The sequence below is a fragment of the Mchenga conophoros genome, linkage group LG12 (genome assembly GCF_057382185.1).
Source record: "Mchenga conophoros isolate Kocher_MC1m ecotype Shallow Benthic linkage group LG12, M_conophoros_male_GT1.1, whole genome shotgun sequence".
In the NCBI taxonomy this organism is placed as follows: domain Eukaryota; kingdom Metazoa; phylum Chordata; class Actinopteri; order Cichliformes; family Cichlidae; genus Mchenga; species Mchenga conophoros.
In genome coordinates, this window is record NC_140537.1 from 5,955,427 (window position 1) to 5,969,019 (window position 13,593).

The 13,593-nt window shown below is 39.7% G+C and overlaps 1 protein-coding gene across 1 annotated transcript in view; it reads left to right on the forward strand.

The window, feature by feature from the left end:
• npffr1l2 (neuropeptide FF receptor 1 like 2) overlaps positions 1-3,244 on the forward strand; it is a 32,841-nt gene extending 29,597 nt beyond the window's left edge. Inside the window, exons 2-3 of the mRNA XM_085293459.1 lie at positions 628-727; positions 2,239-3,244. Coding sequence (XP_085149585.1) covers positions 628-727; positions 2,239-3,244 — 1,106 coding nt within the window. The remainder of the gene's footprint in view (positions 1-627; positions 728-2,238) is intronic.
• The last annotated feature ends 10,349 nt before the right edge of the window (positions 3,245-13,593 follow it).

Below are 13,593 nucleotides of genomic sequence, written 5' to 3' on the forward strand. Positions count from 1 at the left end.
TATTTGTCCTGCAGAAATTACATACAATGCTGGAAAAGTATCAACATTATTATGCACTGTTGTAATCCATAATCATATAGAGGTATTTAGCACCTCACACGTCCTCTGCCTGATGGTGTGCAATGGAGTGAGGAAGGTACAGTATTATTTGACATGAAATGTTTGCCTATAGAGCTGCAATTTTCCAACACCCCGAGGTCACTGTCAATTGATTTCAAATTTTTTCAGCACACCAACCCACTGCTACAATCCCATCGCGCTCAATTCGAGCAATTTGCCGTTCATCATAGAAAAGAAATTGGGAGGCTATAGTCACGCTCTCAGCTGTGTTTGAAGACTCTGTTTCTGCTGCCGCTGAAAAATGAAACAATCACCGTGAAGCGGAAGGAAGAAAAATGTGAACGGATACGTCTTCCATTCTAAATGCCACGTCTCACTTTGTGTGTCTACTGTCGTTTGACAACAAAGACATGGCATTGTCCAAGATTGTACAGCATGAAGTCTAAAAACTGATTGCCAACCTCAATTTTCTTCCTGCAGCAATATAATCAGACTGATGTTAAGGATTTCTAAAATCACTGGGACAGTTATTTCCTTGTATTGTCAATGATGTTACTTTCTTAACAGGTTGGCCCTTCTCCAACACTGTGTGTAAGATGAGCGGCTTTGTGCAGGGCGTGTCAGTGTCTGCATCAGTCTTCACCCTTGTGGCTATTGCTGTTGAAAGGTAAGTGCACATTGTTCTTTGGTTCTTGATGGAATATAACACAATAACAGTGAAATAATTAATGGACAAATATATAAAAATTCTAATAATAATTCTAGTGGTGCAATGTTTGCTCTATTCCTATTTCATTTTAGAACAATACTATTTACTAACAGCAGCGGACAAATATACACCTTTGGCCTATTGATGGTATGAAAAGTGTATCAAATTGAGCTGATATCTTCCATTAAATGTGAAATTGTCTCAGTTTAAGTATTTGATGCATTTTCTGTGTTATAGCCTACTGTGAATAAAATGTGAGATTTGCAAGTCACTGCGTTCAGTTTTATTTTTACATTTTACAGAGGACCCGAACCTTTCTGGGAACGCCGTTGTTTTTATTTATACATTTAAGTTGGACAGTCCAACCAGCCATACCCAGACTGACAAAAACCCCAAATATTTAACAGCTTTATTTTGTCACTTATTGCTAAGATCACTCTAGGAACTTGCAACCAACATTAATGCAAGGATGTGCAGTCAACTTGTGATCCTGTTGCCTTTGAAATCTGTTTTGTTTTTTTGTTTTTTGAAAATGAAGATCAGATCTGCATCCACTCATATTCATTTGTCATCTTCAGCGTGACCTTGGTGCATTAAGACAACAACAAAATGGCAAGCAGACGCAGTCAGTCTGATAATAGGTCTGTGACTGAATGGAGTTAAGTTCAAAATGACATAAAATCTGTCTGATAATACATCAATTAACGGTTATAAATCAGCAAAAATTGAGATGAGTGTTGTCATCTACATTCACAGAAATTCAAATTAGCTACTCCAACTAGAATCCAACTAAAATGACATACATATGAAAAAGAAGTTCCTCCTCAATGATGCAGTTTCTGCAGGAGAGCAACTGAACTGCAATATTAAATGGACACTGCTTTTAGGACAACCTTGATTTCATATAGAAATAACCAGAATGCTACCAGTAGTCAGCCAGTTGAGTCAAGTCCCATATTGCAGAGAGATGTGTCTTTTGCTATTTTGCACAGACTAATGCAAAATGTGCAAATGCAATACACAGTCTGTCTGTGTTTTTAAATTAAACACTAATTATTTGAAAACCTTTGCCAGTTTGACAAAGACTGCAGTCGGTAAAAGTCAGACCGCAAGTGTTTGAGACAGGTTGCCTACTACCTTGGAATAGAAAGTTTTTGGCCAGAAGTTGAAAGTATTGCATGCTCTACCTCTAGGAAATCATTTCATACCTAAAACTACTTTTTAACAAACATGAAAAAATTAAATGCAATTGATATACAACCACAGACTTTTTACATAGGAATGACACATCGGAAACAATTTACACTTTTTCTTTTCTTCTTCCTGTAAAACAGTTGTGATGTAATGGATTTATCTCACAGGGTTAAAAAAAAATTAATTAAACAAGTTATGATATTTATCTCTGAAAACCCACAAGTTTATTTCATTAATTCATAACAATGCTTCTTTTGTTTCCTTGTCCCCTGCAGGTTTCGCTGTATTGTGTACCCACTACGACCCAAGCTGACGGTGTTCGTTGCCAAATTAGCCATCGTCTCGATCTGGGTGTTAGCTGTGGCCTTCATGTGTCCTGCTGCAGTTGCCCTGACTGTGGAGAAAGTCCCTTTCCATTACATGATATATAATAACAACTTCAATCAGACATTGCCCTTGTACACCTGCTACGAAAACTTTGCCAACCCTCGGATGAGAAATGTCTACACAGTGGTTTTGTTTGCACACATCTACCTGCTGCCCCTCACAGTAATCTCACTGATGTACATAAGCATTGGAGTCAAACTGTGTTCTTCTGTGTTTGCAAACAAGGAGCCGCACCTGGCCAATGTTACAGTCCAGGAAGGAAGCAGGAGACACGCTCATCCGAGGGTATCGAGGAAAAAGATAAAGGTGATAAAGATGCTCATTCTGGTAGCTTTGCTTTTCATGTTGTCCTGGTTGCCTCTCTGGACCCTCATGATGATAACAGACTATGCAGACTTGGATGGGAACCAGCTAGACCTTCTGACCAGCTACATCTTCCCCTTCGCACACTGGCTAGCTTTCTCGAACTCCAGCGTCAACCCCATCATCTATGGCTACTACAATGAGAATTTTAAGAGGGGCTTCGAGGCGATATGCAAGTCCAGGCCTTTTTGTTGCATTGTGCAGAGCCAGCTGTGGAGCAGAATTGTTGGGTGGAGGAGGAAAAGAAGGTCTGTGCAAGCACCTTGTGAAGGTACTGTTTCTAGAGAAGTTGTTAATCACAACCATTTTGTGTTGGGACTAAGAAATCGAGTCCATAATGACAACAAGTTGAATGACACGGCTGAGGTGAATAGGAGTGCAAGAGTCGAGAGTGCGGTGGTCCACTCGGGAAGGGCGCTTACGGATCAAGAGTTAGAAATGACTGCTGTCAATAAGAAAAGCAGTAATGAAGAAGAATCAGAAAAAGTTAGTTCACTGGCAATTTCACCGTATCAGGTGTGGGATAACTGAATAATTACAGTGTTAGCAAGAGAAACCCGAAACAAAGCCATACTGTTACACTACCGCCCCATGAAGGACACAGTCATTAACTATCTGATGTCACAGGTTAAATATGGTTACACTTTAAAATGATGGTTAGAGAGTACACATGTTAATTTTCTACAATTAAAATAAGTTTTAGGAGTTGAAATGAAAATAACAGTATGACTAACTAACCCTTCTAACAGTCCATAAACCAAAGACAATCTGACTATATTGGTCACTTTCATATTATTTTCCTGTATCTGAACCACAAACATCCAATAAGGTAAGCAGGTCCTGTCGTCTGTCCTCGCCCTGCTACCAAAAGGTTTGGCTGATCACGTGTGGAGCCACAAAGACGTGTGACCACATCAAAAGATAACAATGCCAGTATTTATGCAGGCTAAATATACAGACCTAATTTAAGATCCATGCACGATCTTTGCCGTCATAAGGCTTGGTCGGTATTTTGTCTCTATTTATTTGAAATAAGAATTAGACTAATAGCCTTTTTTCTGTCTGTGTATCTCATTATCCAGCCTTTGTGCTGAGCACACAAAGACATTTTTGTTACAAAAAATGTTTTTCAGCTCTTCATTGCACTTTGTACACTTAGCCTGTTTATCCCAAAACTGATATGGCACAACAGCCAAATATTAGTCATCTGATAAAACAACCAGAGTGAAAATTAACATGTTTAAACAAACCACTATGAGCCTTATTAATAGAAACACCCCCCAAAAATATTGGAAGATAAACTAAGACAGATTAGATATTGTGTTAGCCTTTGTATTCAATCATCTGGCAGTTAATATAGCTCAGCTTTGCGTCTTGTGATATGAAATTTGTTCCACGTAGCCTAGGGTTTTGTGTAAACAGTACATGAGAATAAAACATTACATTATCTTGATAGATCGCATCAAATGGAGGGAAAAGTGTAGCATAAAGGATGCTGCATAGGCGCCAGTGAATGATTATGAATGACAAACTACACCACAAAATATCTAAAACACTTCATCAGTGTATTAGTTTTGCACCTCTTAGCAAACGTGAATATTTTAATGGAAGACATCCAGCAGTCACTGAAAAACTGCCTTTAAAGAACAATCGAAACGCTACCTCCACAATCATGCAAATGTACAAATGTAAGCAAATTCAGATTCATACTGGAAGCTACTGGTCAACTACCTCAAACTCATTAATACTATGAAACTTCTAAAACATTTAAGTGGCATAAAATGATGAATAAAAAAAGCACAAATACCATTTAATAATTTCATTCTAATATGCTGAAGTTCTTTCTATTCATTAGAAAGTCATTACAAATATTTTCCAATCAGTGGTTAGTCTTGGTGATTGATGCCAGTAAAGCTGATAAATATGGAGCGTGTATCTCGTAATGTGCTAAAAACCACGGTTATGCTTAAAAAAACTACTTTGCATCACAGGAGACAAAAGGAAAAGGAAAAAAAAGCTGCTTGCACGCCCCCACACACACCACAGCCAATTACTGTGTGTAGGTAGGTGTGAATGTTAGATTGTCGAGGCTGGCAGTGGTGATCGTGGATGAATCAGTATCAAAGGCTCTAATCAGCTGCCTTTGGCAACTGATGATTTTCCAGCCGAGCAGAAAGTGTGCCCCCTGTGAAACAAATGGAAGTTGTTAAAATTACAGGGTAACCTTAGAACGTCCACAAATTAAGTGAAATAATATGAAGTGAATGTGATATTAAATGAAACCACAGATATATTGAGGGAGGAGGAAGATGATACTGACAGAGTTTGAAGAACTAAAATGAAATCACACAAGTGGAACAGAAAACGAGTTCTAGAAATGGTACTAATCACAATTTGCGCAACATCTGAAGTAAAACAACAGAGAGAGAGAGATACCGCCAATGTGGATGACAAAAGTACCCAACATGCATTTCTTTGCACATGGTTTGGTTTCTCTAAAATGCAGCAATTAAAGAGGAGGAGCTCCCCCAAAAAACTCATGAATAATGACGCAGGGCCAGATTCATATTTACATTTTTCTTACAGGGAAACTGAATACAGAGTGATGCAGTGTTGCTGCAATCACAGCAAACCTCTCGCCACAGCATTGCAGTCAGTTGCTTTATTACAAATGCAGCATTACTCTCGTTTTGCCTTTTCGTGCTAGATGTTTATATAGGAGCAGCGCACAGTTGGTCGTGGGGGATTTTACTATCAAACACCACGATCTCCATTTTCTTTTCGTTCAGGACAAGAGAATTACTCTTGAACCAACCTTTAATGTCACGCATGCATTCATGAAAATAGTGAAAAGACATAGCAAGATCGTCAGTAATCTCAAAATAAATCTGTATATCATCAGCATAGCAATGAAAGGCAATATTATACTTCTCAAAAATTGCTCCAAGAGGGAGCAGATATAGCGAAAAGAGAATAGGGCCTAATACAGATCCTTGAGGCACACCACAGCGTACAGGTACCGAGGAAGATGAGAAGTTGCCCAAATTAACCGAAAAAGACCTGTCAGCAAGATAAGATTTAAACCAGTTGAGGGCAGTGCCTCTTATACCCACAGTATGCTCAAGTCTTAATAGAAGAATGCTATGATCAACCATATCAAAAGCAGAGGAAAGGTCCAATAAAACCAGGACCACAGAGCGTCCAGAGTCAATGCTTACAAATAGGTCATTGAGAACTCTAAGCAAGGCCGTTTCAGTGCTGTGCTGTGGCTTAAAGGCAGACTGAAATTTCTCTGCAATGTTGTTCGCGTCTAAGAACGCCTGAAGCTGAGAGAGAACTAGTCGCTCCAGGATCTTGGACAGAAACGGAAGCTTAGAGATTGGTCGATAGTTCAAAAGATCATAACAATCAAGATTCTTCTTTTTCAGAATAGGCTGGACTACAGCATGCTTAAAGGCCAGTGGGACAGATCCAGAGAGTAGAGAAAAATTCATTAAGAATACAATGCTCGGTCCAATTACATCAAAGCAGCCCTTAGCAATGCGTGATGGGAGAATATCAAACACAACATTGGTGTTTTTTAGTTGATCAACCAGCTGCTTCAGAGTCGAAAGCGACACGGGCTCAAATTGATGAAAAGTTGAATTACACTCAGAGGAAAAGACAGGATAAGAGGCAGACGAAAAGGAAAGCTTAAGGGATAAAACCTTATCTAAAAAAAGAATTTGAAAACGCTCACAAAGAGCTTGTGAATACAGTAAAGGCATATCAGGACCGGGATTAACAACAGAATTAAATTTTTTAAATAGCATACGGGGGTTGTGACCATTAGCCAAAATGACTTTGGAAAGAAAAGATGCCTTAGCCATTCTAGCAGCAGTTTGAAACTGTGAGCGGCTGGTCCGTAACATATCATAAAAGTGTAAAGCAGTAAAGCAAATTGAAAAATATCCAGGGTGTGTTGAACTTGCGTCGTAGTTTTGACCCCAAATCTCTGTCGCACATACAGCAGCTGTTGCAGGATAATAAGGGAGAAACAGTGCCTGAAACCTTTGCACAGTACTTTATGTTACAGTTAGAATGTTTTGGATCTTTGCTCTGTTTCGTGTTGCTTTTTTTAATGCCATCTTTATTGCTACACAGTCACTGTTGTAGTACAAGTTGAATGTGTTACCCGTTCATGCCTTTGTCAACATGTACAGAACTGTTCTAGTATTTGAGAAGAGCCTCGAGAAGGCCCCCGGCATCATAAATTTGAAATCATGTTGTGAGCTCGGCGTAACCATACTCTGGGTTAGAGGAACTACTTTTGTGTACTTTTTATTAAATAATCTAAACGTGTTTTAGAATTGAAGCATGCTAGCTCAAGTGTCATGGACAGAGGATGTTTACTGTACAGTGGCCTGTGACTTTGTTATCACTGTTGATTTTTTTGTGAATGTATTAATGATGTCAGAAAAAAGTGTTCTTGTGGTCAGTATTGCCTGATGACAACTCAGGAGAAGCAAAAGCTATGTTGCAAACTATACGTGTGGCTTACAATGCAAAACTCTGCCTCTATATTCTCTATCTTATTGTGATTTATATGTGTTCTTGTACTCGATAGCTTCCTGTGGTTCTGTTTTGATTCGTGTCACAAAGGGTTTAACTCTGACAGTTTTATGAAGCCCAGTTATATTGCTCATGTTTCAGTGGTGAAAACATTTATTTTTTATTTTTTGTATTATAAGGCACTGTAGAAAAAAAAGTCACTGCTCAGCTACAACCACAAACAAAGCAGCAGCACTGGGTGTCTGTCTAATGTGACTGCTACAACCCATCCCTGTAGCCAGAGCAAGACGTGTTGCTATAGAAACCAAGTTCTGACCAATTATGCTAAAACTACCATTAATTCCTTGATTAGCCACAGGAAGCTGGCAGCAGGAAGTCAAACATCACTGACTCCTTTATGAAAATGGCAAAATTGTTTTTTAATCACATCTCCATTTCTTTTTAGTGAAGAAGCCTCTTGAGAGCAGCTCCTTAAAACGAGTATGGCAGTGGCCTAAACACTAACGCTGAGACGTCTAGATGCAGACTCAAGAATAATAAAGGCACATGGCGCTCATTTGCATCTTTCATATACATTCTTTTTTAAAATATTTAATTTGATTCAATTTTTAGTTCATCAACAACATTAATTTTATTCTACTGATAATGCCGGAGGGAATTTCTCTCTAATGAACTCAAAGAGTTGTTGAGGCATTTCACAGTAAAAGTCATCCTCGTGCTGGAGTGGAGAAAATGTCAGCGTATTAAGAGGCTCAGTGGCATTAATCCTGTGGGCAGCTTGGATATCAGGGAGAAGCTGTTGGGGCGTTTCATTGTGATCCAGACAAGCTGACCCTCACACTCAACTTTCCTATTTGCTTTAAAGGCTAAAAAAATATTCCCAAAAAATTCAGAATGCCAGTCTATGACATCCTGCAGCTACTTTATAGATTATCCTGTATGCCATGCTCTGCTTCACACTGTGCCTGCTTGCACACCAGCTGTGACACTAGTTGCTTGTGGCTGTAGCTGAGGAGCTGTAACACGCAAACAGCTGCTGCAGTGGCAGATTATTACAGACTGTGTGCTATCATGCCACAACTGCGCTTTGAGCTTTTTTCATGTTCAGTCTGCATCATGTGTTCAGGTTTAACGTGTTAATTATGTGCGTTGTTTTGTGTGCCTGTTTTGTTTCTCTTGTGTAAAGCTACCAAATAAATGATTCTACCCGACTGCCTTTGTGTTCACGTGTCGTGATGAATATACACCTTTCAATTCAATTCAATTCAGTTTTATTTATATAGCGCCAAATCACAACAACAGTCGCCTCAAGGCGACCGGTTGGGGTGAGAGAAGGAAGACAGGATAAAAGACATGCTGTGGAAGAGAGACAGAGGTTAATAACAGATATGATTCAATGCAGAGAGGTCTATTAACACATAGTGAGTGAGAAAGGTGACTGGAAAGGAAAAACTCAATGCATCATGGGAATCCCCGGCAGCCTACGTCTATTGCAGCATAACTAAGGGAGGATTCAGGGTCACCTGGTCCAGCCCTAACTATATGCTTTAGCAAAAAGGAAAGTTTTAAGCCTTATCTGAAAAGTAGAGATAGTGTCTGTCTCCCGAATCCAAACTGGAAGCTGGTTCCACAGAAGAGGGGCCTGAAAACTGAAGGCTCTGCCTCCCATTCTACTTTTAAATACTCTAGGAACAACAAGTAGGCCTGCAGAGCGAGAGCGAAGTGCTCTAATAGGGTGATATGGTACTACAAGGTCATTAAGATACGATGGGGCCTGATTATTTAAGACCTTGTATGTGAAGAGCAGGATTTTGAATTCAATTCTGGATTTAACAGGAAGCCAATGAAGGGAAGCCAAAACAGGAGAAATATGCTCTCTCTTTCTAGTCCCTGTCAGGACTCTTGCTGCAGCATTTTGGATTAACTGAAGGCTTTTCAGTGCGTTTTTTGGACATCCTGATAATAATGAATTACAGTCGTCCAGCCTGGAAGTAATAAATGCATGAACTAGTTTTTCAGCGTCACTCTGAGACAGGATATTTCTAATTTTAGAGATGTTGCGCAAATGGAAGAAAGCAGTCTTACATATTTGTTTAATATGTGTGTTGAAGGACATGTCCTGGTCAAAAATGACTCCAAGGTTCCTCACAGTGTTACTGGAGGCCAAGGTAATGCCATCCAGAGTAAGAATCTGCTTAGATACCATATTTCTAAGATTTTCAGGGCCGAGTACAATAACCTCAGTTTTATCTGAATTAAGAAGCAGAAAGTTAGCGGCCATCCAGGTCTTTATGTCTTTAAGACATTCCTGCAGTTTAACTAATTGGTGTGTGTTATCTGGCTTCATGGACAGATAGAGCTGGGTGTCATCGGCATAGCAGTGAAAATGTATGCTATGTCTTCTAATGATACTGCCTAAGGGAAGCATGTATAATGTAAACAGAATTGGTCCTAGCACTGAACCCTGTGGAACTCCATAATTAACCTCAGTGTGTGAAGAGGACTCTCCATTTACATGAACAAACTGGAGTCTATTAGATAGATATGATACAAACCACTGCAGTGCAGTACCTGTAATACCTACAGCATGTTCTAATCGCTCTATTAGAATATTATGGTCAACAGTATCGAATGCTGCACTAAGGTCTAGCAGGACAAGCACAGAGATGAGTCCACTGTCAGAGGCCATAAGAAGATCATTTGTAACCTTCACTAAAGCTGTTTCTGTGCTGTGATGAGCTCTGAAACCTGACTGAAACTCTTCAAATAAACCATTCCTCTGCAGATGATCTGTTAGCTGTTTGACAACTACTCTTTCAAGGATGTTTGATATGAAAGGAAGGTTGGAGATTGGCCTGTAATTAGCTAAGACTGCTGGGTCTAGAGATGGCTTTTTGAGTAAAGGTTTAACTACAGCCAGCTTGAAGGCCTGTGGTACATAGCCGATTATTAGAGATAGGTTGATCATATTTAAGATCGAAGAATTAATTAATGGCAGGACTTCTTTGAGCAGTTTTGTAGGAATGGGGTCTAAAAGACACGTTGATGGTTTGGAGGAAGTAATTATTGAAGTTAACTCAGAAAGATCAATTGGAGAAAAAGAGTCTAACTTAACATCAATGGTACTAAGAGTAGCTGTAGATAATATTACATCTGCGGGATGATTGTTGGTAATTTTTTCTCTAATGATAAAAATTTTATTTGTGAAGAAGTTCATGAAGTCATTACTAGTTAGCGCTCTGACTGTTTGTCAGCCTGGCTACAGAGCTGAAGAGAAACCTGGGGTTGTTCTTATTTTCTTCAATCAGTGATGAATAGTAAGATGTTCTGGCTTTGCGGAGGGCTTTCCTATAAAGCAGCAAACTATTTCTCCAGGCTAAATGATGATCTTCTAAATTTGTGACACGCCATTTCCTCTCCAGATTACGAGTCATTTGCTTTAGGGTACGTGTTTGAGAATTATACCATGGAGTCAGGTACTTCTGATTTAAGACCTTAGTTTTCACAGGAGCTACAGTATCCAGAGTCGTACGTAGTGAGGAGGTAAAATTATTAACAAGATGATCGACCTCTGTTGGGGTAGCGTTCAGATAGCTGCTCTGCTCTGTGTTGGTACAGGGCATTGAAGATGATAACAGTGGGTGGATTATATTCTTAAACTTAGTTACAGCGCTTTCAGAAAGACATCTACTGTGATAAAGTCTACTCTCCACCGCTGTGTAATCAATTATTGTAAATGTAAATGTTATCAGGAAATGATCAGACAGGAGAGGGTTTTCAGGAAACACTGTTAAATGTTCAGTTTCTATGCCATATGTTAAAACAAGATCTAGAGTGTGATTAAAGTGGTGGGTGGGTTCTTTTACATTTTGAGAGAAGCCAATTGAGTCTAATAACAGATTAAATGCCATGTTGAGGCTGTTATTTTTAGCATCTACATGGATGTTAAAATCACCCACAATAATTATTTTATCTGAGCTCAGAACTAAATTAGATATAAAGTCTGAGAAATCAGACAGAAACTCTGTGTAAGGCCCAGGTGGACGATAGATGATAACAAGACTGGTTTCTGAGTTTCACAGCTGGGGTGGACGATGTTAAGCATCAGGCTTTCAAATGAATTTAAAGTCTGTCTTGGTCTTTCATTAATTAATTTCACTTTACTTCTGTGGAAGTAACCACGGATGTCTTTGTAATACACAGGTGCAAGCAGAATAATTTAAGCAGGTGGAAATAATTTTTTAATCATTTAAGAGGATGGAAATTCCAGTTTGTGCTCATTGGAAGATTGGTTAAGAAAAATATGCCTGCAGTTCACATCATGGTTGACTTGTTTGCATAAATGGACTTTAACATTATACTGATACGCTATCTCCCATCAAAGACTTCATTAGGAACATGGGAAACATGCGTAATTAAGACAAACTGACCCCTTTTTGTAATTTGTAATTTGGCTTGAGGCTCTGAAATATAAGACATGGACAAGAATGGAAAGAAATGAACAAAGTTTTCAAGGTTTTTCAGAACTATTTTATGTTCTCTGTGCCCATAAAATGAAGATTTACTTGTACTGTTTCAGTGGGGATGCTTTGCTTCTTGCAAATTTGAAAACTTTCTGCAAGAGGGCAGGAGGCGGAGTGTGTAGAAATGGCTGCTAGTCGCAGAGCCAGCTAATTCAATCCAGCCCAGTTCAGGTTTATTGATTATCGCACCAAATCAAAGTAACAGTCGCCAGAAGCCAATGCATGGTAGGATAAAGATGCTACAATAATCAGATGACTGGCAGAAATTCAACTACTAGCTCCTTCTCTCACCCACCAGTTACAGCAGATGGCCGCCCCTCCCTGAGCCCGGTTCTGCCGGAGATTTCTTCCTGTCAAAAGGGAGTTTTTCCTTCCCACTGTCACCAAGTGCTTGCTCATAGAGGGTTGTCTAATTCTGGAGGTTTTCTTTGTATTATTGTAGAGTCTTTACCTTACAGTGTAAAGCTGCTTTAGACAACTCTTGTTGTGATATGGAGCTGCATAACTTTAAAATTTAATTGGATTAGAATTCTTGTGAAACGTATTTAAGGCGTATTATAAGGTTCACAAGACAAATCAAGCACAGCAGACAATAACAGTCCAGTGATTAACCATTAAAACCGCCATAAATGTTTAAATGTCGCACAAATTACAGCATGAACTTGTCTGAGCCCGATTATGACTTAATTTGAGGTGTAAATTGCTAATTAGGATCAGCACAATTTCATGTCTGTCTCAGAGGATTAGAGTACCTGGTATTCTTCATGTCCTGCCAGCTTCTAATACAGTGGGGCAAAAAAGTATTTAGTTAGCCACCGATTGTGCAAGTTCCCCCACCTAAAATGATGACAGAGGTCAGTAATTTGCACCAGAGGTACACTTCAACTGTGAGAGACAGAATGTGAAAAAAAAATCCATGAATCCACATGGTAGGATTTGTAAAGAATTTATTGGTAAATCAGGGTGGAAAATAAGTATTTGGTCAATAACAAAAATACAACTCAATACTTTGTAACATAACCTTTGTTGGCAATAACAGAGGTCAAACGTTTACAATAGGTCTTTACCAGGTTTGCACACACAGTAGCTGGTATTTTGGCCCATTCCTCCATGCAGATCTTCTCGAGAGCAGTGATGTTTTGGGGCTGTCGCCGAGCAACACGGACTTTCAACTCCCGCCACAGATTTTCTATGGGGTTGAGGTCTGGAGACTGGCTAGGCCACTCCAGGACTTTCAAATGCTTCTTACGGAGCCACTCCTTTGTTGCCCGGGCGGTGTGTTTTGGATCATTGTCATGTTGGAAGACCCAGCCTCGTTTCATCTTCAAAGTTCTCACTGATGGAAGGAGGTTTTGGCTCAAAATCTCACGATACATGGCCCCATTCATTCTGTCCTTAACACGGATCAGTCGTCCTGTCCCCTTGGCAGAAAAACAGCCCCATAGCATGATGTTTCCACCCCCATGCTTCACAGTAGGTATGGTGTTCTTGGGATGCAACTCAGTATTCTTCGTCCTCCAAACACGACGAGTTGAGTTTATACCAAAAAGTTCTACTTTGGTTTCATCTGACCACATGACATTCTCCCAATCCTCTGCTGTATCATCCATGTGCTCTCTGGCAAACTTCAGACGGGCCTGGACATGCACTGGCTTCAGCAGCGGAACACGTCTGGCACTGCGGGATTTGATTCCCTGCCGTTGTAGTGTGTTACCGATGGTGACCTTTGTTACTTTGGTCCCAGCTCTCTGCAGGTCATTCACCAGGTCCCCCCGTGTGGTTCTGGGATCTTTGCTCACCGTTCTC